The sequence below is a fragment of the Dermacentor albipictus genome, chromosome 3, assembly GCF_038994185.2.
Source record: "Dermacentor albipictus isolate Rhodes 1998 colony chromosome 3, USDA_Dalb.pri_finalv2, whole genome shotgun sequence".
NCBI classification, from domain to species: domain Eukaryota; kingdom Metazoa; phylum Arthropoda; class Arachnida; order Ixodida; family Ixodidae; genus Dermacentor; species Dermacentor albipictus.
In genome coordinates, this window is record NC_091823.1 from 77,906,827 (window position 1) to 77,933,558 (window position 26,732).

The window sequence follows — 26,732 nt, forward strand, 5'->3', positions numbered from 1 at the left end:
AAACGATAGAGTAGAGACCTTCAACAAGGAAAAGAAGATATATTTACAGAAAGTCACACAGACAGAAAAGAAAGAGGGAATGGGACGGATAAATATAAACAAAGAAAGGAAAAGGCTAGAGGGCACTTAAGGCTATTAAAAGAAATTCATGTTATGCAAACGGAATCCTGGCTGATTCTTTTGAAAAATGGCACAAGTCAATATTTTATGCCCCTGTGATATTTGTTGAAGCTTCGGGTGTTAAACTTTATAATGGATACATAGAGACTAAGCAGCTTGATCACTTTTTGTTTTGGCTCTTGGAGAGCAACAGGTAAGTTCGCCGACAAAAGCAGGCTTGCATGCATTGAACGCAACCACGTTAAAAGCCGGGGGCCATATGCATGACACTCAAGCAGGTTGCTTATTCCTCCGCTGCGACATTCGTTCGTGTTCTCAGAACTGCGCTGCTTTAAGAGACAGGAACCGATGGCGATGGCCCACTTCCGCTGCGGTGTCCAAGATATATGGACACTTTACGGACAAGCGTATGTAACGAGAGGCCAAGGAGCCGCCTCACCACACGCATGTCGTTAAAGCGACATATATGCGCGTTCTTGGGGGCTAATACAAACACAGGCATTCCCGGGGCTGGCGGAATTTCCATATCGGTGTAGGAGATGCACAGTTTACGCAGCCGAGCGTACGTATATGTAACGGGAGACTTAGCGACGACGTCGAGCGTGCGTGCGATTCTGCAGCATGTCTGGGGTTAGTGAACTGCAAAGCGATGTGCGTGTTCGTGGGGCATGTCATTCTACCGGGCCAGGTGCACCGTGGTATGTGAACCAAGACCAAGGGAGCCATGTGCGTTCGTTTTTAAGTCACGTTGGTTTGTGTGTTCGAAAAACCGGACCTAAAGGGGGGGGGGGGGGTCACATTGTGGTTTGTTCATCGTCCCGCCTACTTTGAAAAGAACTAAGTGTTAGGATGTGAGCGAGGAGACCTGAAATAAGGGTACCGCCCCAATTCACGAGGATATTTGAAAGAGTGCGTAGACGTGAGAAGGGGGAAGCGAACGAGCCGATAATCGGCCGCAGCTGGTCTATGTGCGCTACTTTGTTATAATAAATCGATGTATTCCTAACTTGGCATCCCTCAGTGCAAAGTGTCACCGGACGGTGGCGAAGACTCTTTGAAGTATCGTCTGCCTGGAAAACCTGGGAGAAGAAACTTAACTACATCATTCTTGTTTCATTACCATCTTAATCATTCATTTTCATGCGAAGGACGAAGCATTATAAAGATCCAACGCGCATCTTAGAATGTACGTGAGGCGAAGCTTTCGTCAAGCGGTTTATCAAATGCTATAAATTCGCCCATTTTATTCCTGCGTCCTTGTCGTAACGGAAACTGATACGCCTGTATGGGATCTCGATAAACCGCACTCCGCATCTCGAATAGCTAGCCGGCATTAATAATGCACGATAAAAGCGTACATGTCTACTCAAGACGTGTAAGGGAGTTCCACCGTGTGTTTCTGTGAAGTAGCGATGGCTTACAGAATGACAGAAGTGTAATCCTTTACGGAATATTAGTGTACATTTTCAAAAGAGAAAGCTTTATAAGGACTTGATTGACTGGTTACCCATCCACATATACTACACATTGTACTTTGAAGGTGCAAGGCAAAATTCTTTAAAGAGCGGAAAGAAAATTGCACGTTAACCATCCGTCAAAACCTCTTTTTTCTTCAAATCAGCCGATGCCACTCTTCCAGTTAAAACATAGCTTCAAGAACGAAGTTTATTCAGGGTGATCGTTTTTAAAAGGAAGCTGAAACGGTTTTCAATTTCCATGCATTGCTGGGATTGGGAAGAACAGACCTAATAATTTACGGTTCCGAAATTTTTTTCTTCGTTTTGTTAATATAAGGGGCAGAAATCGCTTTCTAAATCACCCCCGCGGACACGCCCCCATCACTTCCCGGAGCGCCGGGTGAGATGGTTGCCAGAGGAGAGAACCGGCGAGAGTGACGTCATGCGCCGGGACCGAGCTGCCGGACCGGCGTGCTGGCATGTGCTGGCATGCCTCTTTCCGTCCTGCGCTTTACTGAACGACGCCACGAGAGATCTGGGCCGCTATCTTGTAGCGATGTCTTATGCCTTATTCTATGCTATTCTTATCATCCACCACACACGGCCGCCTGATCCCGTTGATAATGTGGGCAGACCGTCGCTCTGACCACTGGCCAAGCGCGAAAAGCCTGAAAAAGCATAGCATCGGAAAAGGCATCGCTACAAAATACCGGCCCTGCCACCGCCGCCGCCGCTCACGTTTGCTTTCTTTTGCGATTTTCGTAAACTGTTCTTTCCTTCTGTGCTGCGTGAGTGCCTACAGCCAAGGGCGCCCAACATGCCCTCGTTCTGTGCAGCATTCGGCTGCGCGAACACAGGCGGGCGAGACGATGTGGTGTTTCACAGGTTCCCGAAAAACAAGAAGCTTGCAGCGCAGTGGGTCCGTGCGGTGAGGAGAGTTAAGTTCGTGCCGACGAAATCAACTGTGCTGGGCTCGGACCATTTCCGCGATAGCAGGATAGCCTTACGACAAATGCGGAAACGCGTTGTTGCTAGCGTTGTTACACCCCGTTTCATACATCAGGTGCAACGCTGTGTTGGCTTGAGATACGTCTCGCAGTGGCTGCGTTCGCACTTAGAAAAAGTACGGTGTTTCTTGACCCGGTTTTTTAGAAAATTTTCCATATATAAGCTCAGTTCTGAATGAAAAAAAAGAATTTACCCATATAAACAATCAGTGTACTTATACGGCTGCTAACACGTTCTTTTAAATCAATAACATACCGAGCTGGACAGATAGAGCCTCTCGAGAACCCTACAACGGTGGAGCCGACGTGTGCGGAAATATTAAACTACTATAGAGGGCAGAGAATCAAATATCCTCCGCCACACACACTACTTACACAACAGGAAGCAGCCGACTGGAGAAGGCTACAAACCGGAACTTTCTATAATCTACACATATTAAGTAAAATGTACCCGACACAATACAGAAACTCCTGCCCATGGTGCGGAGAAATACCAACTCTTTACCACATAACATGGGAATGTAAGCATAACTACACATTCCATAAACATAAAAACCCGAGTGCGGAGCAATGGGAGGGCCTGCTCACCAGCAGCGAGCTCCCCGCCCAAAGGGCGATCGTGCAGCACGCGTGCGAAGTGGCCAGGCTCAGTGGAGCCCTGGAATAGGGGCACACCCGTGCTGAGAAGCCAGGCAGCAAGCGCAAGACGGCTCACCGCTAAACCCCTTGATAGAACCAATAAAGTTTTTCTCTCTCTCTCTCTTTTCGGCATTCTTTAATTGCAGTCCGTCGCAGCAGCTTCACGTGCATGCTCGCGCAAGCAAACGCCACTGGCACGCTGCGAAGCATAGACGGAAACGCGCGCAGTAATAAATTTTGGTGACCGGACTTCGTGCATAGCTTCCACGGCGTTGCACCTGAGGTATGAAGTGGAGTATAGGCGTGCCTAGTGACATTCGACGTGCGGTTGCAATTATCGTGTTTACCACACGGTGGTGCTAAAACTGCCTAATATCTTTATGTCAACACTAGCATGGAGCACGCATACCTATTCTTGATCGAGCCACAATCGCAATGTCGTCGAACCATAGTATGAATATTGCACATATAATACTTCTGGCCATCTCTGGATGTGTATGATAAGCAACCTCCATGACTGTACCTCACAGCACGGCATGTGCGCGCTTTGAAACGCGGCACTTATGTTCGCAATCGTGTATCAACTCAAAAAACCACAGGTCATTAGACAAGCAGCGGCAAGGTGCTTGACATCGCGGAATTGCACCCGTGTTTACAATCTAATGTGAAGTTAGTGCTTCGGCATTCTTCCAGCAGCAAGTTCCCAGTGACACTTAAGCGCATTTTTATGCGACGCATACTAGCCGCACAACCACGCTCTTCCTTGCTGCACCGCGCACGGCCGCGTAGCTACCATATGACGTCATAACAGCTGCAAAGCGGGCGCTTAAGCTTCGCCTTCAAGAGTGGAACGCGACAGCGTTCCCATCGATCCGCCAAGGGGTGTAAGACAATGGGCTACGGCGCAGCGACTACGCGCCCCGCATCGGACGCGGTGAGCGTCGAGCAGCGCAGCGTTCGGCGCGACAACGAAATGTGCGCCTGAGCAAGCGACGCACGCCTGGGCCGACGCCGACGACACCGGCTTTTCTGCGACACGAGCTCCTTAACGCTGTCGCGTTAAAATAAAGGCTAGTATGCTTCGCATCCTGGGCTTAACCTTAGCCAAGCCACAGCCATTTTTTATGCGAAGCATATTACGAGAGCTCAACCCAGATCCTCAGGCGCGGCGGTGTCGCCTTGAATACCACGTGACACCGTGACGTCACGACAGAGGAGAAGTGGCTTTGGCTCAAGTCTTGCAAGATGGGCTGGGTGGGAATCGAACCAGGGTCTCCGGAGTGTGAGACGGAGACGCTACCACTGAGCCACGAGTACTATGCTTCAAAGCGGTACAAAAGCGCCTCTAGTGAATGCGGTGTTGCCTTAGAAACGAGCTGTTGCTAAGGCTCAGGCGTGCGTCGCTTGCTCAGGCGCACATTTCGTTGCCGCGCCGAACGCTGCGTTGCTCGACGCTCACCGCGTCCAATGCGGGGCGTCCAAGGTGAAGCAGAGTAACCCATGAGTTGTTTCTTCGTCTAGCCGAACCAAATATAGCCAAGCAACAGCAGTTCACCAGGCTAAACAGTGGTTAAACAACTAAAACAAAGGCTAGTATGCTTCGCATCCTGGGCTTAACCTTACCTACGCCACAGCCATTTTTTTCACCCGCCATTGGAACGTGCAGCTACATGAAAACAAAAAACAACATACGTACCAGCTAAGATTTCCAACGCGCGAGAAGGTGCACATGTCGCTCTCGCTGTTGGCACACTCAACATCGTCGTTGCCACCGTTGCCGCCATCGTTTTCCGTATCGGCTGTCGGTTCGAACATGTACGGCGAAAATACAAGCTGTCCGAGACAGCGAGAACGTTCCATAATGCTTACAACTCAGCCATGACTCAGCTATGAAGCCAGAACAGAACAGCGTGCTACGCTCTCAAACGGCGGCGCCGACCGGCGACTGTCGCGAATGACGTCACAGAGGCCCCGACCAATCACGGGAAACAGCGGCGTTCGCGCGATGCCCTGAGGCGCTGGTGCGCGTTTTCATGAAAAAACAGCCGCTTGCGTTTGTTTCCGCCCTTTTTGAACCAGATATTCGTGTTCAGGGGACTCAAAACTGTAGAATGCCACTGGGAACTCTTTTTTGTTTCGAAAAGTGTTTCAGCATCCGTTTAAGTTGTGTGGAATTTTTAAAAAAATCGCCTGTGGCAGACTGCATAAATCATGTCCTTGAGCTGGGTTATCCGAAGAGGTGGGCATTGATTGATAGCACGAGAAATCGAACCACATATTTAACTGAGTAAAAATATAACTACTCAATTTCTTATTTAATTGCCTTAAGGCACACATTGCAATTTACGAATTGTAGCCAGTGAGCTCGCAAGACATATTCATTTCAAATTAATTTCAAGGATGACACTAGTTTCGAGGTAATATTTCCCAAAGCGTGGAACAAAATACAAGTGCGTTCCAGTTACTTTTGCTCTTCAGTGCATAAAATAGCGTTTTATTAAGAAAGTAATTGGAACAACAGCCCATTATCAGAGCAAGTTGGATGGTGCGTATCTTCAAACTTGCGTCATTCGGAAAATTCGTATCAAGTGAATACGCCTTGCAAACTCACCGGCTACGATTCGTAAATTGGGACATGTGCCGTAAAGTAAATAATTTAAAAGATAATTAGGCGATTTCTGTCAATTAATTGAATATGTGTTTCGGTTTTTTGTGCAAGTAATGCCCGCCTCCCTGAATAACCGAGCTCAAGGACTAGAATTAGGTCATCTGCAACAGGCTATTTTTTAATATTCCACTAAACTTAAATACCACCACCCTGTATGTACAGTCAACCACGACATGTTACAAAACACGAGATCTAAGAAAAATCTGAATATCTGGGCAACCTCACAACATAGCCTACTATTTGTATTTACAGCCTCTACCAGTATATGTGAACAACATTGTGATGCTCGGTTTTACTGACTGCTGTTACGTGCTGCTTGGAAATTGAATGTTTTCAGAGATCTCGTGGTTCGTAAACTTTTGTGGCTCACTGTATTATGGACGACATTTTGCTTGCTCTGTAAAAAAGCCTGAAACGCTGAAACGCGTATGTATGGACTGTTGGGACTCGGTATTCCACTGGGACGTCCTATAGCGTGCAATCAAAAAAGCGTTATAGATTGAGCCCCGTGGTATTAGATTGCTGAGTGTTGTGAACACGTGTGGGTTACCCAGTCATCTAGCAATGATTTTGAGCCTCCCACAGTTTGTGGAAACACGAATGCAGGTACCACACTCAGGTTCAAATGTGCGCTCAGGCCGAGGGAACATTATAGAAAACGTGGCACAAATGAATGAATTGTACCGCACACTTCCTGAGCCACCGGAGCGGGTCGGCATTTTCGATTATTTGATCAGTTTGAAAGAATTTTCGTTTTTTTTTTCTGTAATGTGTGGGGAAGGGCGACGAACAGCTGAAAACTTGTATTGGCAAACTTCGTTTTGTGTCAATGTTAATGACAACGAGGCAATAAAGAAAAAAACAAAGGCGGTTGTTGCCTATTAGCTCGAGTATCGCGCTGTGGGCAAGTTGACGGAGGTTCGATCCTACTATTGGGCCCAAATTTCAATATTATGTCTTTTCTGTTTAATTTTGAGCTCTTCAGCAAGACAGCAGCCTCACCCAGGAGCCATGGTTAGGAAAGTACGGGAACGTTCGCAAAGCAAGCGTCGCTTTTAAACATTGCTAGCAATTATAGATTCGCTTGGCGCTACGCATTTTGAACATTTCGCATTGATTTCACAGCAAGGAAATAAGCGCTGCAGGCTTCAATAGGCCCAACACTAATCACGTGCTTCTAGGCTAATGCCGCTTTCTTAGTAGTCTCTTCTTTTACATATTTATCTTTCGAACATCAATTAAATAAATCGTAGACTTGAAGTCTTTCATTAGAATAAATTAACTCGTTGAATGCGACAGGTAACGTTCTTGCTAGTTTCAGATTTATTTTTTCGTAATTACAAACCAGCTGTGTACAATAATAATTTAGGTTTGACAACGGTGCAAGTAATTTCGATAGGGGTTTCTATAAGGGGCCATAAAGAGAAGCAACTTGCTTCCAGCTAGTCGATTGCATCTTTGATTCATGAATGACGGCATCAGTCAATGAATGAAAGAATCTATCTATCTATCTATCTATCTATCTATCTATCTATCTATCTATCTATCTATCTATCTATCTATCTATCTATCTATCTATCTATCTATCTATCTATCTATCTATCTATCTATCTATCTATCTATCTATCTATCTATCTATCTATCTATCTATCTATCTATCTATCTATTCTATCTATCTATCTATCTATCTATCTATCTATCTATCTATCTATCTATCTATCTATCTATCTATCTATCTATCTATCTATCTATCTATCTATCTATCTATCTATCTATCTATATCACCCTAATACCCCACTTGAATTACGTCGTACATTTCAAGTGAAACCACAGACGATTATGCACCATCGATGACGTGGATCGTGTAACTCGGCGACACGACACGCGGAATGAACGCTGGAGTGAGTCAAAGCCTGTTTCCGAGATTCTCGGCAGAATCGCATTGAGAAACCGCGCGCGCTCGCTGCTGTGTCACGTTAGGGCTTGTTTAACATCCCACGTCGCGTGAGCAACCACGCTGCAGCGGGCAGAAACCCCCTGGTGTATCATTCTGTTCCGAAAGCACTACTTTGTTTTATTCCTGCCAGACCTTCCCAGCCCCGCCTGTCTGTTCTCATCGCAACCGATGGGCTATAATTTGGCGCCGGTAAGTACCTGTCACGACATGCGAAAAACACCAAAAGCCACGCGAATGTCTCGCGTCTGTTTGGCGCTACGGCGCGCTCGCCTAGTATGTTTTGAACAAGTGCTCCGACGAAGGGCGTCTGTGTCGGTTGTGTTGTTTGGTCGGAAACATCAATCAGCTGACTCAGAATTGCAGCTCGGAAACTCGTGCGTGCATGAAGCGGAACTTCGGCGGCACCCGCTTGCTGCTGGGCATGTCAGAGCATGTCGGCGATTTCTCGTGCGGTGAAAGAATGCATTGGCTGAAACGCTTAAACATGTCGCCATGCCGTAGATATGGTGAAAGAGAACGCGTGATACAGAACGCGTAATGATTATGTCAAAGTGCACAATATTGTAGTACATTCGGTTTGTTGATAGCAGCTGTGAAGAGACGTGAACCGGTCCCCTAGATACTGCGGGGTTGGGATAATGTAACGGGTCTGTTTCAATTATTTGTCTTTCTGCACTCTGTCAGTGTTCTGAGCGGCGCCTCGCCTTCGTTATCACTCCAATCGGCCGTTTGTGAGGGGTGGATGATAATAAAATAGAATCGAGTGAAAGGAACCGCTTCGTTACATGGACTCTACTTTATTCCTTTACTTTCTTTTTCTTTAGTATATTCAGTTCTCTATATTATTTAAAATGTTAACTGACTTATCTCTGTAGTGTATAAAAATGGCATCAACTCTGGTGCAGTTAGCACATTATTTTCTTATAAAATAAAACATGAATTCTAATGGAGAATAAAGCTTCAAGAGGAGGGATTCATGACTCAACAAAGCAGCTAAAGCAAGCTGCCACCGATAGTTACTATGGGAGATGGTGTGTGGAAGCTACCATTGTAGGTGAAGTAACCCATGCAAATATTATGAAAGGCCACCACGAGTGCTCCATTTCTTGTCCTCAGTAAGTCAGCAGGCGCCAGCTAAATTATGTATAAGAAGAAAAAAAAGCAGCAGTGGCTCTAGCTGCAGCACGCAGAACGAGAAGTTCGGCCGCTTGTTGTACTCATTGTTAATGAGAAAACTGTGTCACTCTTTATATATTATGTACACTCCAGACATCATTTAACAGTATGTGCGCAAGTGGGCAAGCCTCCTTGGTTCTCTTGTGTGTGTTTCTTTAATAACGTAACTTAAAGAAATGGCTGGTACTTTTAGGTGGTACCGCTACTCCTCGTTTCCTAGAAAACTAAATGGGATCACAAAATTCACGGAAAAGTGGTAACCACATTCAAAGGGCACGAACGCATGTAAATTTTGGTCCTTTTCTCGCAAAGGTGAACCGGAAAATCATTGTCAGTTGGATGGGTAGTGTCCAAAAAGTGCTGGCCAGGGAAAGCATTGTCCTCTGCGAAATTTCGGCAATGGACCTCATCCTGAACATGTGCACGTACCCGATGGACACGTACCTGAACGCATCTTAAACTGCAACAATCAATCTGCTGAGTCATTTCCCGAGAAGTCTGCACCATTCTTACGTTAACTCACTACGACGCAGTAGTTTTAACAAGACTACGTTAATGTGTAGAGCTTTCAAATGCCAGAGCAAGCTCTTATGTTTATTTCTTGCTCTTCTACGACTGATGCCCACTGACTTGCTGTCCGTAAGCCTGAATTGCTATTGCTGGTCATACATTCATAACGTGAATGACTATACAAGCTCTTCCTATCTTTATATATAGAAACTTTATTTGACAGTTTCTATGTATAAAGGTGGGAAGAGCCTGCATGGTTATTCTCGTCTATAATGTATGACGAGCAATAGCTATTCAGGCGTATGTTGTTCAATTTGCTCTTTATTGACTGTCGAAAAATGAGTGTGCCTATTGAGACTTGCACCAAGCTGGTATTTACTTCCCGCGAAGTGGATTTGCAAGAAAAGTGAACGCACGAATTATGAGGGGGTGTTTTGTAGCGCAAGTGAAAGCTATGACCAAAGAGAACCAAATACATCGCAATCAGCGGTTCATCATGGGATAAATTATACATGGCACTATCTAAAGTTACTGTAAAGAGACCTGAAAGTACGTAAAATATCGGTATAAGAAAATCTCATATGGCACGTATGCCACATATCCAATAATCTCGTATGATCATATGAACACATATATTTCACACCGGATGTTTCAGCCAACACTTTCAATTTTTTTTTAATTGCCTGTGGCAGATTGCACATTTCTAGTTTTTGAGCTGGCCTAAGTGAAAAGGCGGACATAACTTGCACAAAAATTTGACATGCATAATCGACTAATTAACAAAATGTCACTAATTCACTTTAATTATTTCACTGCACATATTTAAATCTACTAATTATAGCCGGGAAGATCGCAAGGCGGTTCCACTGGGAACGAGTTATCAAGATGGCACCAGTTTCGAGGTACGAATTCCAGAAATTTGGAGAGAAATGCATTGGCGTTGTATACTTTTGTGCTTGAATGCATAAAACGACGTTTTGTTAGGAAAGCAAATAGAACGACAGCACATTTTTACCGCAAGTTTGACTGCCCATATCTTGTAAACGATGTCATCCACACAATTTTCTTCAAGTGGATATGCCTTCCACTCTCGCGCGCTAGAATTTGTAAATGGCAATATGTGCCATAACGTAATGAGTTATATACTTAATTAGTGAATTATTGCTAATTGGTCGATTATACATTTCAATATATTGTGTAAGTAATGCCCGCCTCTTCGAGTAGATCAGCTCATGGACTAGAATTGGGCTACCTGCCACAGACAAATAAAAAACATTTTTGAAAGTGTTCGCTGAAACACCTTGCATATGTTCTTATATGACTCTACGAGGTTTTTTTTTTTTTCTTGATTCTGTGGTTTAACGTGCCGAAACTGCGATAGGATTATGTGGTATAGCAGCGTAACAAAAGCATGACAATGGCTGTAGCGAGGTGCGTTGTGAACGCGAAAGATAAGAAGGTTTGAGAAATTGCGAACGTTAAAGTGATAATTAATACACGAGGACATTATTAAACGCGAGCCACCTAGAAAACTCGTAGGTGGCGCAACTGGTGCAAGAACAAAGATGAAGCAAGCACAAAGGCGAAGCAAAATGTAAGCACTTTTTATTGTAAAGAGGCCGCTTACCATCGTAACAAGTAAATTCTGGAATATTCATTCACAAATTAGGTAGCGTGGTGGCGTATCGTTGAACTCGCTACTGGAATCTATTTAATTTGATAAGCATATGTTTAGGTGGATCAAATAAACTGTCATATTTTATTGCATGATTGGTCCAACATCATTGAATTTGTCTATGGCGGTTAGATAAATGTTTCTAGCCCCCATGAAGGCTTCAAAAATCTCGCAACGTTAGTGAAGAAGAGGAGGTGGAAATGAAATCATAGCGCAGAAACATTCATTCACTGTATGCACATTTCCTTTCAATTACTTTTTCGCAACCTAAATGGTGGACCAATCTTGTTCACTTCCATGTATTTGTTTTTCTGGCACTAGGCAGGTTCACAAGGAATTAGCGTGAACAAATGAACAACACATCAGAAATTGATTAAGAAAGGAATAATAAACTGTGTTGCGTCCCCAGAGCATGTGCTGTGCTTAAAAACCTACATGTTTAAAAAAAAAGTTCAACAAAGAGCGCAAACTTACTTCTGTTACGAAATACGGATGTCAAAATTGTCGACTGCAACACTGACCTCACCGAAGGTTGGCCGAAAAAACTAATAGACATTGCTTTTTCATGGAGCAATGCGGTTGCAGATGAGCGTAAACCCTAGCGTGTCAGCAATTCATGTTCAATAGAGCTAGATGATTTTCCGGTGCCCGTCTATTACAAAATTATGAATGCCAGTAAACCAGTGTACTTAAATTTACATTCCCGCCAAGTTTACTGGGTCGAGTTTTATCGATCGGTGTGCGCAAGAGTAGTACAGTATGTCTTCGCTATGTACCGCCATATAAAATAAGTTTCGCGAATGTAGTATTGGTGCTCATAACACACGTTAACGCTTGTACACACTGGACAGACGATGTCATTTGTTTTTCAATTTTATTGGTTTGTTTCTCCGTTATAAGTCTCTAGCAGTTATTCTGTGTGCCACTAGCATGTTTACAATAACCGAGAACTGTACCAGGCTTCGTTCAGGTTAAAAAGCTATTCAGCCGAACGGGGCCGGGCCCGAAACTTCCGGGTCCGAGGCCAGTACAGGTCAGGTTTGAAAACTACCGAGCCGGGCATGGTTTAACCGCTCGTTGACTGTGCTCGGGCCTGGGTCAGAAGAGCACGGCCCGTCTAGCGCGCTGCCTTATGGAGCTACATTTTTGTGTCAGCGTCGCCGTTCCACTGAAAAAAAACTTTGTAGCTCCGACCTTTCCCTTTGTTTCTTTCAAGAGTATTCGTGCCATGAAATAAGGACAATGAATGAAAAGAAATCATCATGGTGTAATGGTTACGGCATCGGGTTCCTAGACGGGGAGACCATGGTTTGGTCTCACCAGGAGGGCAGGTATATCCTTTTGTTTATTTTCTGTGTTTGAGGTATTCGGCATTACAGCAGCAGCAGCAGAGCAACGGCATAAATATCTGGTAGGACTCATCAAGAAATGTTTGCTTTAATAAACGCCAATTTTTTTCTTATTAGCTTGAACACAGCATTCATTATTGAATCCTGTCTTCGTGAGAACCAATGCAACTTCGCGGAATTGGCGGTGTTCTCTTTGTAGCCCTTGGTGTGACGTGTCGTGGTTTCACGTATTTGTAGGAGAGCGATTCACTGTAAAAGCCGGTTTTCATCGCAACAACTTCGCGTGACGCGCCTGGTTCATTGTGAGTCAGAAGCGAAGTCACAGTCACACAGTCAGAGTTTAAAAGCAGGTTTCTGAAATGCACGTTCCTATCAGCTGCGCAGCAGCAAGGAGCTATCTCGTAATCAGTGCAGCTCCATGTGCGCGCTATAGCTGATCGCTGGCGACAAAAAGGCCATGGGTTTGTTGGTGAACTCGTGCTTGTGTTTTGTAATCCCGCGTCAACGCAGGGGCCGCAAAAGATGACGTTGTGTAGGGCTACATATTTATTTCGACTGTAAACTAGGGGTCCTTTCACGTTCGCCGAAACGTGGGTACTCCAACAAATGCACATTCCTTGCAATCATGTGAATAGGGACCAACGCTGTCCAGAATCAAGCCGGTGAGCCTGTGCTCGGCAGCTGAAGGGCACAGACACCGATCCGCAGTGGCGGTTACGAGTTGAAAGGGTGATTTCCACGGGAATTGCGCGACAAAACGCCCCCGGCTCTTTCACCCAATTTTCACGCACTCAACCGTAATGCCGAAGTGATACGCGAACGGGCCAATTAATTAATTAATATATAATTCATTTACTAGCTATCTAATTTGCTTTAACGTACAAAATCAACTCTGGGGCTGTGAGGGACGTTTCGATCCAATCAAAATGCGGATAAATGCGTGCCCCTACGGCCGACAATCGAAGCCGCCACATCGTGTTCAGCTGCAGAACGCCAAAGCCACTAAGCGGCAATGGCGGGCCGAAGTGACAAAAGCAACAAAGTGAATACCATTATCTTTCGTCTTGTCTTACGCTTACTTTTAATGCCTGAATGATGTGATAAGTGACCGATGTGCAAGAAATATGCGCCTGTGAGGAATCCCACCATTGGTACATCATCATCATTGCATCATCATCGTCGTCGTCGTCGTCATCGGCAGCCGATGTTTATGCCCGCTTCACAAGGAAGGCCTCTCCCTGTGATCCCCAATCACCCCTCTCTTGCGCTAGCTATTTCCTACTTGCATCGGCAAATTTCCTCATTTTATCACGCCACCTAGTTTTCGGCCGCCCTCGAATGCGCTTGACACGCATTCTCTAATGGTTCACCGGTTATCTACCCTGCGCATTCATGGCCTGCCCAGCTCCATTTCTTTTTCTTTTGATGTCAGCTAGAATATCGGCTATCCGCGTTCGCTCCCTCATGCACACCACTCTATTCCTGTGTCTTCACGTCTAATATTTTTCGTTCCAGCCCTCTTCGCGAACTCCTTAACTTGTTCTCGAGTTTTTTTGTCAACCTCCAAGTTTCGGCCGCATATGTTAGCGCTGGTAGAATACAGTGATTGTACACTTTTCTTTTCAACGACAATGGTAAGCCCCCAGTTGGTTCTTTTGTAACGCCTGCTGGGAGCTCTCCCACCCATTTTTATTCTTGTGTAAATTTCCTTTTAACCATTAGACTCCCCTCGGAGTAATTGGCCTAGATAAACGTACTCCTGTACAGACTCTAGAGGCTGACTGGCGATGCTGAATTTTTGCTCCCTCACCAGGCTATTGAATATTACCTTTGTCCCACTCTTACATTTTCTCGGTTAACAGTAGTACATAGACAGTGACAAACCCGGATAAATAAATGTGCCTTCTTTCTGGTTTGTTTGTTTTCTCGTGGTGACAATTAATTCAGGTGTGATAGTACAAGTACACAGACGGTGTCGCACCACTGCAGCCACTGAGTAAAGTTGTCGGGCTGTGACAGATTCTCGACTCACGAGCGACTTAATCACGGCTATTCTCCGAGTCTGGCCCTAACGTGAAGAATGTAAAACGAAAAAAACAAAAGGGCTTCATTTGTTTTAGTGCAGGCACAACGACACGGATATAGAACGCACACGAGACAACACACCTGATCGATAGAGAAAATAGCCAGTACGTAAGGAGTGATAATGCGCAGTAAGTAACTCACAAAATTTATCTGCTAAAAACTTGTCCCGTTTACTGAGGAGCCGTTCCCTAAACCGCGCGCGCCTCGAATACTGACGTAATTGGAACGTCATATCGACATCTTAATTGCGTATTTCGTATGGTATCGTAGTAAAAAAAAACACACACACACACAGTTTGCTAAAATTAATTTGCATGTAGAGTTGGAGCTTACTTCAGGTCCCATTGCTCACATTTCGGGCGTAAATTTATTTGTTTACCTGCATAGCGTCAAGTGATAGAGCGCGTATATTATTTTAGCATATACAGGGTTTCCCAGGTAATATACATACAGGTCCCACGTGACTTGAGTCAAACTTCAGAAATATGCAGATGCCACGTAGCTGGGCTGAACGAAGGTAATGTGGTTTTTTATCACTTGGAGATATTTAGATTATTTTTTGCAATCCACCTATTAGATAATTATTCTTAATTAATAAACTTCTGAATTATTATACTTAGATGAAAAGTGGCGACGAGAAATTTCTAGAGCAACATGAAAAACTCCCGATACTGCTTTCTGTTGCTCAATACCTGCGACACTAAAGCGTTTTTTCCGAGCGTGAAAGAAGCCCACGATTACACGCAATGCGTCTCCAGCGGCCAGTTGGGCTGCAATTTTAGTATCTCCCGGTGACGGCAAACAACATAACCTTGGTTAGGTCCAGCTACGTGGAATTTGTGTATCTTAAATGTTTGACTTAAATTACGTGAAACCCTCTAATTAGCTGAGCAGGTTTCACCTTTGAAATTACCAGACCCTCATCCTTTACACATAAAACTCTAAGCTACGTAGTCGACGAGTCTTTTTTTTTGCTTGTTTGTTTACTTGCAAAAGCATTGAAAAAGCACGCAGCACATGTGGACGCCACACCGCCGCCAGACAACCTGCTGTCTGGCTCTGAGCAAACACCATCACTTCAGGGCAGTGCCGTTCGCGTGAAGATCAATTCAGAGATAGTCCGGGTGTCAGGTATCTGTGTGATAACTTTTATTGCAAATCATAATCACTCTGAAAGAAATGCACGATCCGCGAGACATATTTCAATAAATAAGACACGCACGATGGACATATCTGTGCACCGGAGGACAAGTTTGATATCTGTGGCACAAACGTTTTGCTGCGGGGTTGTAGAAGACAAAGCACGGCCTGCACAGTATACGCGACTTGCGGGCGATTTTTTCGAATCTGAAAAGTCGCATGGTCATTTAATTCTCGATTAGCTACACTTTTTGAGTACGTTGCTAATAATCTGTGCTGCGAGTTGTCTTTAATCGTGTTCACTACCTAATGTGCATTCCTAAAGCTTAGTCCCTAAATACTATAGCGCAGTTTTGAGTGATCACCATAAATATGCATATGACACGTCGAATAATTGAAAACAGAAAGATATCACGGATGCTACCTGCCACAGCGTAGAACACATGAATGGAACGCCCGACAAGCAAGCGGAATCGTCCATTCAGGTGGACTCCATCGGCCTGTTTCAGCCTCCCCGGTCAAGCGACTGTGGACATATTTAAATTCTCTCCTTTCGTGACCATATTCCACAGACCGTGCCTTGGCGTTTATAACGTTTGTCATCTCCACTTACAAAAATACACGTTTTGTGAATTGCTTCCTCGCATATCCAAGGCACTCTCATCTCACATGTATGACTACCTGAGGCACTCTTCCAAAGCACAGGTTCTTTAAAAAGAACGTTAATATTAAACTGTTCGCCTGTCTCCTGACATTCTAATGTGAAGGTAGGACAATAGCGGTCTAAAGGCGGTGACACATTTGGTTCACGTGAGAGATTCTATACATGCACTGCTGCAGAATAAAAACAATTTTGGCACACAATAAAAGACATAATTTTGAGCGTCCTTCCTTTATAGAAGAAGCTAGTCGGAAACTATGCACGAATGGCAGCAAAGGCTTTGGTGTGATAGCGAATAACAGAAAGGTTGTTATACCTTCATCGTGACAATCTGTAAGTCGCTACGTCAAGCCATGCCATGATAAATGACCAACTACGTCACGTGTGTGCCTTGCTACAGCGCAGCAATGAGCCGGAGTTTGGCGCTCAGTGGTCGCGTAATCTTATAGCACGTTAACCGGAAAGAGATGCTAAATGTATTTACACCACGGCTCGTGGTTCCAGTGGAATTGACTAAGCGCTCGCAGGTCGTTGATATCAAACCACGATAAGAACAATGGCACACTTCTATGACATAGCTGCTGCTTAACTCGTTCGTCTTGTGCTAGGAAGGAAGTCTTGACGCCTGCTACATCTGGTCTCACGCAGTTGCCACCAGTATGTAAATTTGTCCTGCTGTGCTCGTCTCCTGTTGATTATGAGGCAATAGTTTGAAAGTTAAAATAAACCACTTTAGCGTTGCAGAAAAAGCGCAAAACCTACGCTGGTCACAAATCTTCTCACTCATGATCTCTCGGAAGTAAACGGCTAGGAATAAGAACTAGGAAAATTGCAAAATCCACAACAGTGACATTTCCCGCACACGTCGTTCTTTACGAGAATAGGCATTTCACATTTTTAGGCATGCTTTTTACACTTGATAACGTGATAACCGCGGCCTCATTGTAGCGGAAGCTTGAAATGAGGGGTTGTAAGGCCAGAAAACATGCGCACGGACAAATACGGTCAAAGCGCAAAACAAGCAACAAATATGTACAGACTATCCCTCGAGATCCCAATGTCTCATATTCCCCAACTCGCTCGCACGGAAGCAGCCGACCTTGTGCAAATTGGAATGTTCTGGATGCCACATGTATCCCACTCACTGGTCGTCCATCAACGACAGCATCGTGCCGCTGGCCTCTCCGATATGCAGAATGCCGTTGTTGTACGACGCACGCAAGTTCAGAGGATGCCACACCGCAACTACAAGTCCAGCTGATTCCGTGGCCACCAAATCCTCATGCAGAAAGCACCGTGCAGAACGCAACACTCGTAGCGACGCGTACGCTGCAATGCTCTCGTCTTTGCGATTCGTCGAACCACAGGATCGGCCTGCAGCAGGCGGGACGAAGAACGACATCGTGGGTGACGCGGGTCACTTGTTGTATGTACAGTTGATGGAAGTGCTGCCCGCCCACCAAGAGCCATCCTAGAAAGGACAGCACTCAAGAGTCTTGGATCTTCGGTGCGTTATCATGGGGAGCCTTCTTGCACTCTCCCAGCCACTGGGCGCGCCTCGTCTTGTGGGTCTGTTTGGAAGGAAAAAAAGAAACAGATGCACATGTTTACCAAGATACACATTCTTAACGTGCAAGCAGGGCGCTGCCTTATGTCACGTTCAAATGTTGGTAGGCCACGATAGCAAGTGTAAACTAAAATTCGTTTTACTAGGTGATTCAATTGTTCTCACAAGATATAACTCAATTAAAACGACTGATTACAATATACAAAATGGATCGCTCCACGATCTTGATTTTGTTTCAGCAAGGTCAGCATACCATCACAGTAAAATTGCGCAAACTTGACAAATTTACTAACAACACATTTGTTGGCTTCCGTAGAACTGATCTGTCATATTTATTGACAACGCATAATAACTCATCACTCAAGGAGAATTATGTACCAACTAGTCCCAAATGAAGTGTTACTGAGATATTCAAGAGATGGCTTTGCGAAGAATGCGGATTTAGGCGGAACCAGCAATAATTTGTATGTCGTATCGAGAAGTAAAGAAGCCTTACAGCATCCAAGTCTCTGCTCCACATTCCGTTGCAGCTGCCATTGCAGTGCGGGCAAGGACGTTGCAGGGCGTATCCTCCACACTCGCTACAGTCCAAACAAGCCTGATCCTCCGACCAGCTCACCCCACACCTGCAATATGTACAACACATGTTTTAGTATGATTTTTCGCTGCCAAAGCTTTGATACTATTTCGCATACAGTTTTAAAAAAAGTCTCCACTAGCCTTGTATGACTTACTGGGAAATGTCTTTATTGTACTGGTAACATGCTCAACATAGAAAATTTAAGTCACAATAAAAAGAAGTGTTCGGAGGCAAAAGATTATCACTGTTAACCACCACATATGCTAACGGAATTTTGTGATTACGAATTCGTCAATAGCGACAAAAACCACAAAGTCCTGTGAGAATTTCATTAATATGTCTCCTGTCGTACCAGTTCTCACAGTGCCTTTTTATAAGAAATTATCCGATCCAAGCGTTAACCTGCAGGGATCACTGAAAGTTCCACGAAAATTCGCCGATGATATTGAGGCCGCCTGGTGGTTGCGTATCGTTTTTGTTCTTGTTGCTACCATAAATATGGCCACTTCCAGTTAGCAGCTCTTATAACTTCTGAATATTATTTTGTGTTATACTATCTTTCTTTGCGCCTCCGCCTCTCCCGTTTGAGTCCAGAATCTTAAGGCAAATCAAACAGGATGCTCCACGCGAAAACCGATTCATGACACTCTAATGAAGGACATTCGTCTTCCAGTACGACCGGCTCATGATGTGCAATAGAATCACGAGGAACTCACGTGAAGCAGCTGTTGTAGTCGCTCTTGAGACCCTCCAATGTAATCGCGCCGGACCCATCCGACTGCAGCTGCTGTTGTGCTCGATCCTCGATGCTGTCCCAGCAGTTGTCCCGGTCTGGGCACCGCGCGAACGAGTTGTGCGACAGTGCCACCAGCACAGGGTCCGACTTTGAATGCCGGATGCGTCGGTCTGTAAAGCAAATAAGGCATCATAAGCGTCATTCTTGCCTTTCGCAAGTGATGTGAGAATATTGTTAGCTGTTCGGAGTGAATGACAAGTGTAGGTGAAATGTAATCGCGTTCCAAAGAGCACACTGACACTGACAGCGCTAAACTATAGTACTATAATATATTATTTACTTCTTTTTTATTTCAATGAAATTTATTTTTAAGTGTCGTCGTCAAGGTGATCCTAGCTGATGTGCCGGAGTTATGGCAATGGTTCAGCGAGAGAGCGCGAAGTACTCAAAGTAATGATTCAAAATGTATGTCATATCCTAAGTATGCTGGTAACACCTAAATATCGATGTTCCTTAATCTAAGGCACGTTCTTCAAGCGGTTACGACGTTCAAGTAGACTGCATTTATTTCCCCTTTACAATTTACAAGAAGGTAACGGTATAACGAGAAGCTGCAGTTTATAAACACGAAGAAAAAATAATTCTGCCACTCTACGACGTCTGCTTCAAGCACACGCACTGCCCTTTTTTAATCTTTATTGCGAAATTCCACTGGTTGACCTCACAAACAGCGCAGGCTCACTTGACGAGGTAATGAAGACGGAATGTTTATTTTTTTCCTGCTTGTTGCCAGCCCATTATACTATGTTTTGGCACTGACGGAAGTTCTCAAAACGCCTTTTCCCAGAAGTACCGAGCCGACCGAACCCAAATTACATCATCCGTCATCAAAGTGTTTCCGCGAGTTTATTTTCGAGAGAAGCTCGCGTCATACTGGCTGGCAAAGCCTCTAGAAAGAAGGAAGAAGCGCCGTCATTAAATCCAGTTGCAACCGGAACGTACACGCAGCAGCGATCAGTGCAACGTGCCAATGACGAAGCCCTCCCAGTTTCATCTTGCATCAATCATGCGGCTGTGGCGTTTTTCAATGCGCAAGTGTCTGTTGTGGGAATTATTTTCTCTCTCTCTCTCTTTAGAGATACAGAATATAGACAGCGCGCTGTAAACAAAAATAGTAAGAACCAAACTTCTTGCCGCTTTTCGTAAAACTACGGCAATAGACAATACATCTCTTTATATATACACCCTTACATTAAACAATAATTATGAAAAAGTCTGGTTTGCGATTATAAATCGATAAACTCTTAAAGTACTTATAACTTTGGTATTTTAACACGCCAATCCAGGAGGTCCTTCCCTTGAACGACGTATTTAGTTTAAAACACTGCCAATACTACAACACTTCGCCATTTCTACACAATCAAACGGTGCACTGTGAAAGATGACTACAGTTGTTTTCTAAAGGCGACAGTAGTAAGTTTTGGTTTTAGTGTTGGGCGTAGCTCGCGTGGGAAAGAGAAACGACAGAATGGAGAACGAGAACTTTATTACATATCTTGTTAGTCGATAGTGTACCTACGTTGAAAGCATGAAAACAGGACAGCCGACGAATCTAACTATCTTTTACAGCACCACTTAAGATGGGGACAAGTGCAATACTTGTAATGCAGCCCATGGCCTGCGTTCTTTTGCTTCTCCCTGTCCTAAAAGTTAGTGTGGAAGATTGGTCCTCACAAATTTTATCAATTTCCATTACTGATAACTTTGAATCCTACTCGTTTCACAGAGGGGGATACAATCAGGCACAGACTGTAAAGGAATGAACCGTCGTAATGCGGAATGCTCTGCAACCATTTCTGGCCAAACTTCCTCCGCGAGGCGCACTTTTAAGAACATATAACCGCGAATACTACTTTATTCAGTGACCTGAATGACAATTTCTGCTTGTCAGCTAGGCGACTACAAACGTTGAATTTTGTTTTTCTTTTTCTTCGAATTTCACCTCTAAGAACAGACTTAGTAGGTGCATCGCAACTATCCCGTGCCGTGTGCACTGCCGACAACCACCGCACAAAAAAGAAGGACCTCGCTGTCAGCAAGTCGTCATTGCTTTAAGCGGTACGGGTCCTCTGCAGACAAAAGCAAGCGCATGGCGCCTGACTGACAGCGCAGTATGCTCGCAGCTGTCGTCCCTGAAACACAAGGCACGAATGCATGATCTCAGCCACCGTCGCGCCGTTTGTTCAAACCCTGCTGGTTTAGGCGGTGGAGCTCGCCTACCGCGCGTACAGATAACATCCATCAGTGTTAGCCGTAAGGAACCATGAGCGCTGATTGACTTCTTTACTAATACAGCATACAGTTAAAGTACTATGACCGAGCACATCTAGAGTGACGCACATCTATAGTTCTGTCTTTTTCTTGATTGATATCGCTTTTCTTTTTCTCACTTTCACGTATGTGTCAGTTTCCTCGGGCTAACCTATACCTCCTTTTCTTTCTTTATGCTATTTTTGCATTTGCGTTCTTGTTTTCGCCACAGTGAAATCGTGTGGCCAGAAGCGTGCTACCGCCAACCTTCCACTTTTACACAGTTTAACACCGCCTTATCTGCGCTAAAAACATCTCTTTGCGCATCTCGCAGGTAAGACAACCGGCCTCCTGCGACAGCGCACTACACACGCTAATCTAATCAGTCGCCTTCCAGAAATCCCCATGTGTGCTTTGTACTACTGCTATTTCCTAAAAAACGAAGAGCGCGATACCATGTCTGTTATAGAAAAATGAAGCTAAAACGCAACCGTGCTCTCTCACTAGCAAGGTCCCAATCCTGTTCGGAACTCGGAAAATTTTGAGTCAATAGGATTACATTCGAAGTCTCGAGTTCCTTATAAGCAAGTAAGACTAAAAGCAGACGAAGACAAAAAAGAGTGCACGTTGGCGTTCTGCGGGTACTTTTACCACACGGCTTATTCTCCAAGAAGCAGAATATGTACCAGAACAGATCAGTAAACAAAATTGTAAGCCGAAAATTAAGAAAAACTACGAAATGCCAATGATCTGATGCGCGCAAGGCCTGCATGCCTACGTATACATATACGATATTGCCAATCCGTCCTTTCTTTCCCTCACCAACTTATTTGTCTGCATTCCGTATACGTCACTCTCTAAGGTGCATTTCGTCGTGCTAAGAGTAAACAGTCTAAAGAACGTACGGCGCTCTGCTATCCTCTTCAGCGGCTGTGTGTTTCTTTTTTATCTACAATTCGGTTTATCTGCACCACCTCTACCCACTCTCCACAGCGCAATTTCTCTTGCACCGTCATTGTAGCTGGTCTTACAAGTACAGACTTCCAAAATCTAGGTTTTCCTCCCCACCAAACTATAAGTCAACGATAAAACTTCCTTGTTCAGTAATAATAATGTTTAATGCCAGGAAGTTTATTTCAAGCAAGCGCGATATCCGGAGCAATGGTGGATCGCGGAAACGAGCAACCTGTCGGTGACGAGCGGCTTCCCTGACATTTACTCTCACGCGTGTCCTTGAACATGAGTGTACTTAAATGCGAGCACTCGGCGTCTCACTTGCAGTTAATATAAAGAACCGACCACTCGCGGAGTGCTGTAAAAGGCTCGACGACGGCGAACTGTATTCGGAAGAATCTTCACCCTTAGCGAGAAGCGGCAATAGTACGCAATGCGCTGTTCACCTGACCTCGCCTTCGCGTGGGACGAGCTCATGCGTTCTAGGCCACGGGTCTGACGCATGGTTGCCAAGCGCACGTGTTTCATCATAGGCAGCAACGACGTTATGTCAGACGTGGCCCTCGAGCGCCAGTCTGCAACGTAGCGCCAGGTGCGCTACGTTGCAGACTGCTGACACGGCCGGGCCTGAACTCTCGCCAAATATCGCGCACGGAAAGAAAAAAAATGAGTCAGCGCTTGCATCTGAGATGTTCTACTTAGAAAAAAAAGAAAGAAATGGAGTTGGTTCGTTTTCTGAGCTTGGTGACTGTACAAAGCGGAATGATTGAAGGATTGACCGAGCCGTCCTCTTGGCGGAGACAGTCGGAACGCTTGATGCGAGTTTCTTGTGCTCTAATCTTTAGTCCCGAAATTGTCCGACGTTCTAACATTGGTCGGCATTGTTTTTAGGCCTTTTCCTCCTACTAGGCGCTTTTCAGTAACAGTTGTACAAAGAATCAATAACGACGACAACGCGCCGTTATCTCCGAAGAGCAATCGAAAATTTTAGAACGAACACCACAAGATTCGAGGTAACGACACTGTTCGTTGGACTTGTCTCCCAAACCGTCCTCGGAAGAACGCTTGTTTCTCACTCTTCTTACTGAGCACCCCGCGTTCACAGTAATAAAGAGGATTGCTTTAGAAGGGCGAGAAACGTGGAACGTTCACCCGTGTTCGACTTTCTCGCGCAAGTTGCCTATCGCGTACTCTGTGCCCAGTTTAGTAAATTGAAAGCACACATGCAATCATGCTTGGCGTTTTATCTGATTTTCTTTTTATTATTGTGCGCAGCTACCTTTACGCAGACTTTATGGTTATCACCTTACGTTCACATGCGCAGGATACTCACGTTCACATCGTTACACCCAAACATCTACCCACTTCTGCGTGTTATGGTGCAACCACCCTTCGATCGAGAGGAGACTGTCTTATCGGACGCGGTCTGAAAAGCATTGCCGTCTTTCAAGGTCGTCGGTCGCGTCGGCACGTCTTTCTTTATTTTTCCGAAAGCGAGGAATGTCTGACGCTTACGTATTACCATGCGCACGAGCTGCACGTGGACTATGCGTGATCTGTGGAACCTGAAGAGACGCGCTGTTCGGCGTAACCAGCTCTGTGCCTTCGCTCGCTGTTTTTCCTGTTGGCATGACTTTAGTTTCTGCACTACAGCACGGCGTAGGAACGGCTGACAAGCGGACGGCTCAAGTTAGCTTGGCAGGGGGCCACGTAGGCTGACCTGCGATCGCCGAGTCCGCGGCTTCGCATAACGCCACGCAGCACCAACTATCGCGCCAAAAGCACGCGGCGTCACCTGGCTTGGCGGATAAGCCAGGCACCGTGATAGGCTCGTTGCTGCGTGTGGGGCGAAGGATTTTCGCATTTTCAGCGCGCTGTGTATCTGTGCTTCAGCCGAGCAACGACTGCACCTGGCGATTCTAGCGCACGCGTGGCGCAATGGTGCCAGGTCGCGCGCTTGACCCAGTTGAAAGTCGCAGAGGAGCGCGCTCTCTCATTAAATCCCTGGTAGTACCCTGGTACCGTAACGGTACCAAGGTAACAATGACCGCTTGTGCCGTTTCGTACCCGGGTGCCAACTAGGACGGCAAGTCAACGACGTCATTTCCATGAAATAGAGAAAGAGGGGGGCAATTGTGCCTCATTATTGTATCTATGACTGCCACAGCTGTTATCGACGTCAGTCGTGAAGTCCAAACGGAAGTGGTACAAGTGGCTCTCACCTTTCTTGAAGACCGTGGGGCGCGACTCATGAAGCGCCGGAGACGGGTAGCTCACTATAACTCCGCTGGCCATCGAATTATCCCACTTGGTGGACACAGGAACGTCAGGAAGAGCTGAACGAATTAGCGACAGGTGTTGACGAGGTACCGCCTTCGTGATTTCCTGCGATACTATCGGCACTATAATCAATCCAAATTGCTTTTCAGAAAGCACGCGCGATCAAAAGAACTGTCGGTTTACCCGAAACTATCGCATACGCGCTCAACGCTGGCCAGGTGACGACTGAAGCAACGCGACCGGAGCAGACGATTCATTTCGAGCGCGCTACTCGCGCCACGTCGCGGAGGATCGTGAAGCGCATGCGCAGTTACTCTTGGCAGGGCTGCTCTCTCCGAGAGCCGGCGCGCACCGGAGTTCTTCGGTCAGGAACGCGTGGTGTAACAAACTTTTACAGCATCTATTTGTTTCGTGGCCCAGAACCGGGAAAGACCGATCCCACCGGGAGTTCCTTTCATTTTTATTTATTTATTTATTTCTCTTTTTTAATTGTTTAACTTTTTTGTAGTGAAAGAGACGGAGTGGGGCCTTTCCCTCGATGTTGAAAGCTTTCGGGGTTAACGCTAGCTGCGACGGTTCGTTGACAACGTCAGCGCCCGTAGCCTGCACGTGCGTTGGAGCGCCTCCCGACTATTACATGTTTCCGACTCAGAAACTACGAAAGAAAGAACACGCCTATTGTCAGCACTGCTAGCTAGCCGTGTCGCACTAGGGCTTGTGGCAGTTTGTTCTGGAATGGCTTGGTTGAGTCAACTTGCCGCGTGCACAAAATAAAAGCCTTCACATGGTTCGTTTCCCTACCTTATTCCCCCTTTCTATGCCTCTGCCGCTTTGTTCTCTCATTTCACACATTAGATTGCTTTCTGTCTGTCGGTCAGTCATTACCAAGCGTTTTGCATGCTAGTTTCTGACTCACTGTCGCGAGTATAGCGCGCAGGCTGGGTTCGTTCTTGAATGCTCTTTGACAACATTGAGCACGCCTTAAGTTTCCACCCGCTAACACTGTCGGGATTTTCCTTTTCCTGGGTTGCACGACTGGCAGAAATGAAGTAGAAACAAGGTATTAAATTCTCTCCAGCGTTTAAAAACACATTTATTGGCATGAAGGAAACAGAACAAAGAAAAAGATGAGTACGAAGCACCTTCAGAGCAACCATTAGGTTTTCTGCGATGCTGGCCTCGTCTTTAAGATGGCTACCTCTCCTGCTTCCCCGCTTTCTTATTTCGTTTTGTTTTGGATCGTTTCTGCCGCTCATTTACTCCCTTCCACTTTCCTTTTTAATTAGCACTGTGTTGACAATAAGAACATAGGCGCCTGGTTTGTACTCCTTATCTGTTGTTTTTGTTGTTGATGATGATGTGATGTGTTTGATGTTTTGCACTCCTTATCGCGATTTTTGTTCTTAAAACGCTGAGTGTGTCAAGAATATGGCCATCTCTCATTGCGAGTTTTAATCGCGGCACTAATTCTACGGGTAATGGACAGTAGTTCTACAGTGGCGCTCAGATCAGAAGGCTTGTGATACTGAGGCCAAGAACGCGCCTACAGAAAGACACTTGACCTACGATCGAACCAACAATCCTACGCTTACAAGCCGAGTATTCAATCACTATTGCACAGCTATTTAAAGCGCAGCCGAGCAGGTAACACTTTTGCACTGGGCGCTCAGGAACGCCTTTGGTTTTCTGTCGGGTCCGGCACACGACCTGTACTACAGCGTCCAGTTGTACAAGCGAGCTGCTGTAGGCTCATCTAGACGCAGTAATTAGGTTGAATGTGAATTGATTTCCCATCCACGACAGCGAGCATATAGCTAGGCCGAAACTTTGGAACGTTAAAATCCCTAGAATATTCTCCAAA

At 45.4% G+C, this 26,732-nt stretch overlaps 2 protein-coding genes across 2 annotated transcripts in view; both read right to left on the reverse strand.

Moving 5' to 3' along the window:
- LOC139057418 (uncharacterized) overlaps positions 1-5,018 on the reverse strand; it is a 222,565-nt gene extending 217,547 nt beyond the window's left edge. The window contains exon 1 of the transcript XR_011512773.1: positions 4,920-5,018. The gene's annotated coding sequence lies outside the window, so the exon portion shown is untranslated. The remainder of the gene's footprint in view (positions 1-4,919) is intronic.
- A 10,752-nt stretch (positions 5,019-15,770) lies between these two features.
- Positions 15,771-25,205, reverse strand: LOC139057420 (protein pinocchio-like). Its single transcript, XM_070535644.1, has 5 exons — positions 25,055-25,205; positions 24,814-24,984; positions 19,308-19,497; positions 18,508-18,637; positions 15,771-18,015 (listed from the first exon to the last, which is right to left on the reverse strand). The coding sequence occupies exons 2-5, from the start codon at positions 24,884-24,886 to the stop codon at positions 17,932-17,934; spliced, it is 477 nt and encodes a 158-aa protein (XP_070391745.1). The 5' UTR covers positions 24,887-24,984; positions 25,055-25,205; the 3' UTR covers positions 15,771-17,931.
- Positions 25,206-26,732: the final 1,527 nt, after the last annotated feature.

Bases quoted from the DNA above. Each gene is read 5' to 3' on its own strand.
- LOC139057420 (XM_070535644.1), bottom strand. From the start codon at position 24,886: ATGGCCAGCGGAGTTATAGTGAGCTACCCGTCTCCGGCGCTTCATGAG. The intron at 19,498-24,813 runs GTGAGAGCCACT...TTTGCTTTACAG, and splicing joins CCCCACGGTCTTCAAGAAAG to ACCGACGCATCCGGCATTCA. The intron at 18,638-19,307 runs GTGAGTTCCTCG...TACATATTGCAG, and splicing joins GACTACAACAGCTGCTTCAC to GTGTGGGGTGAGCTGGTCGG.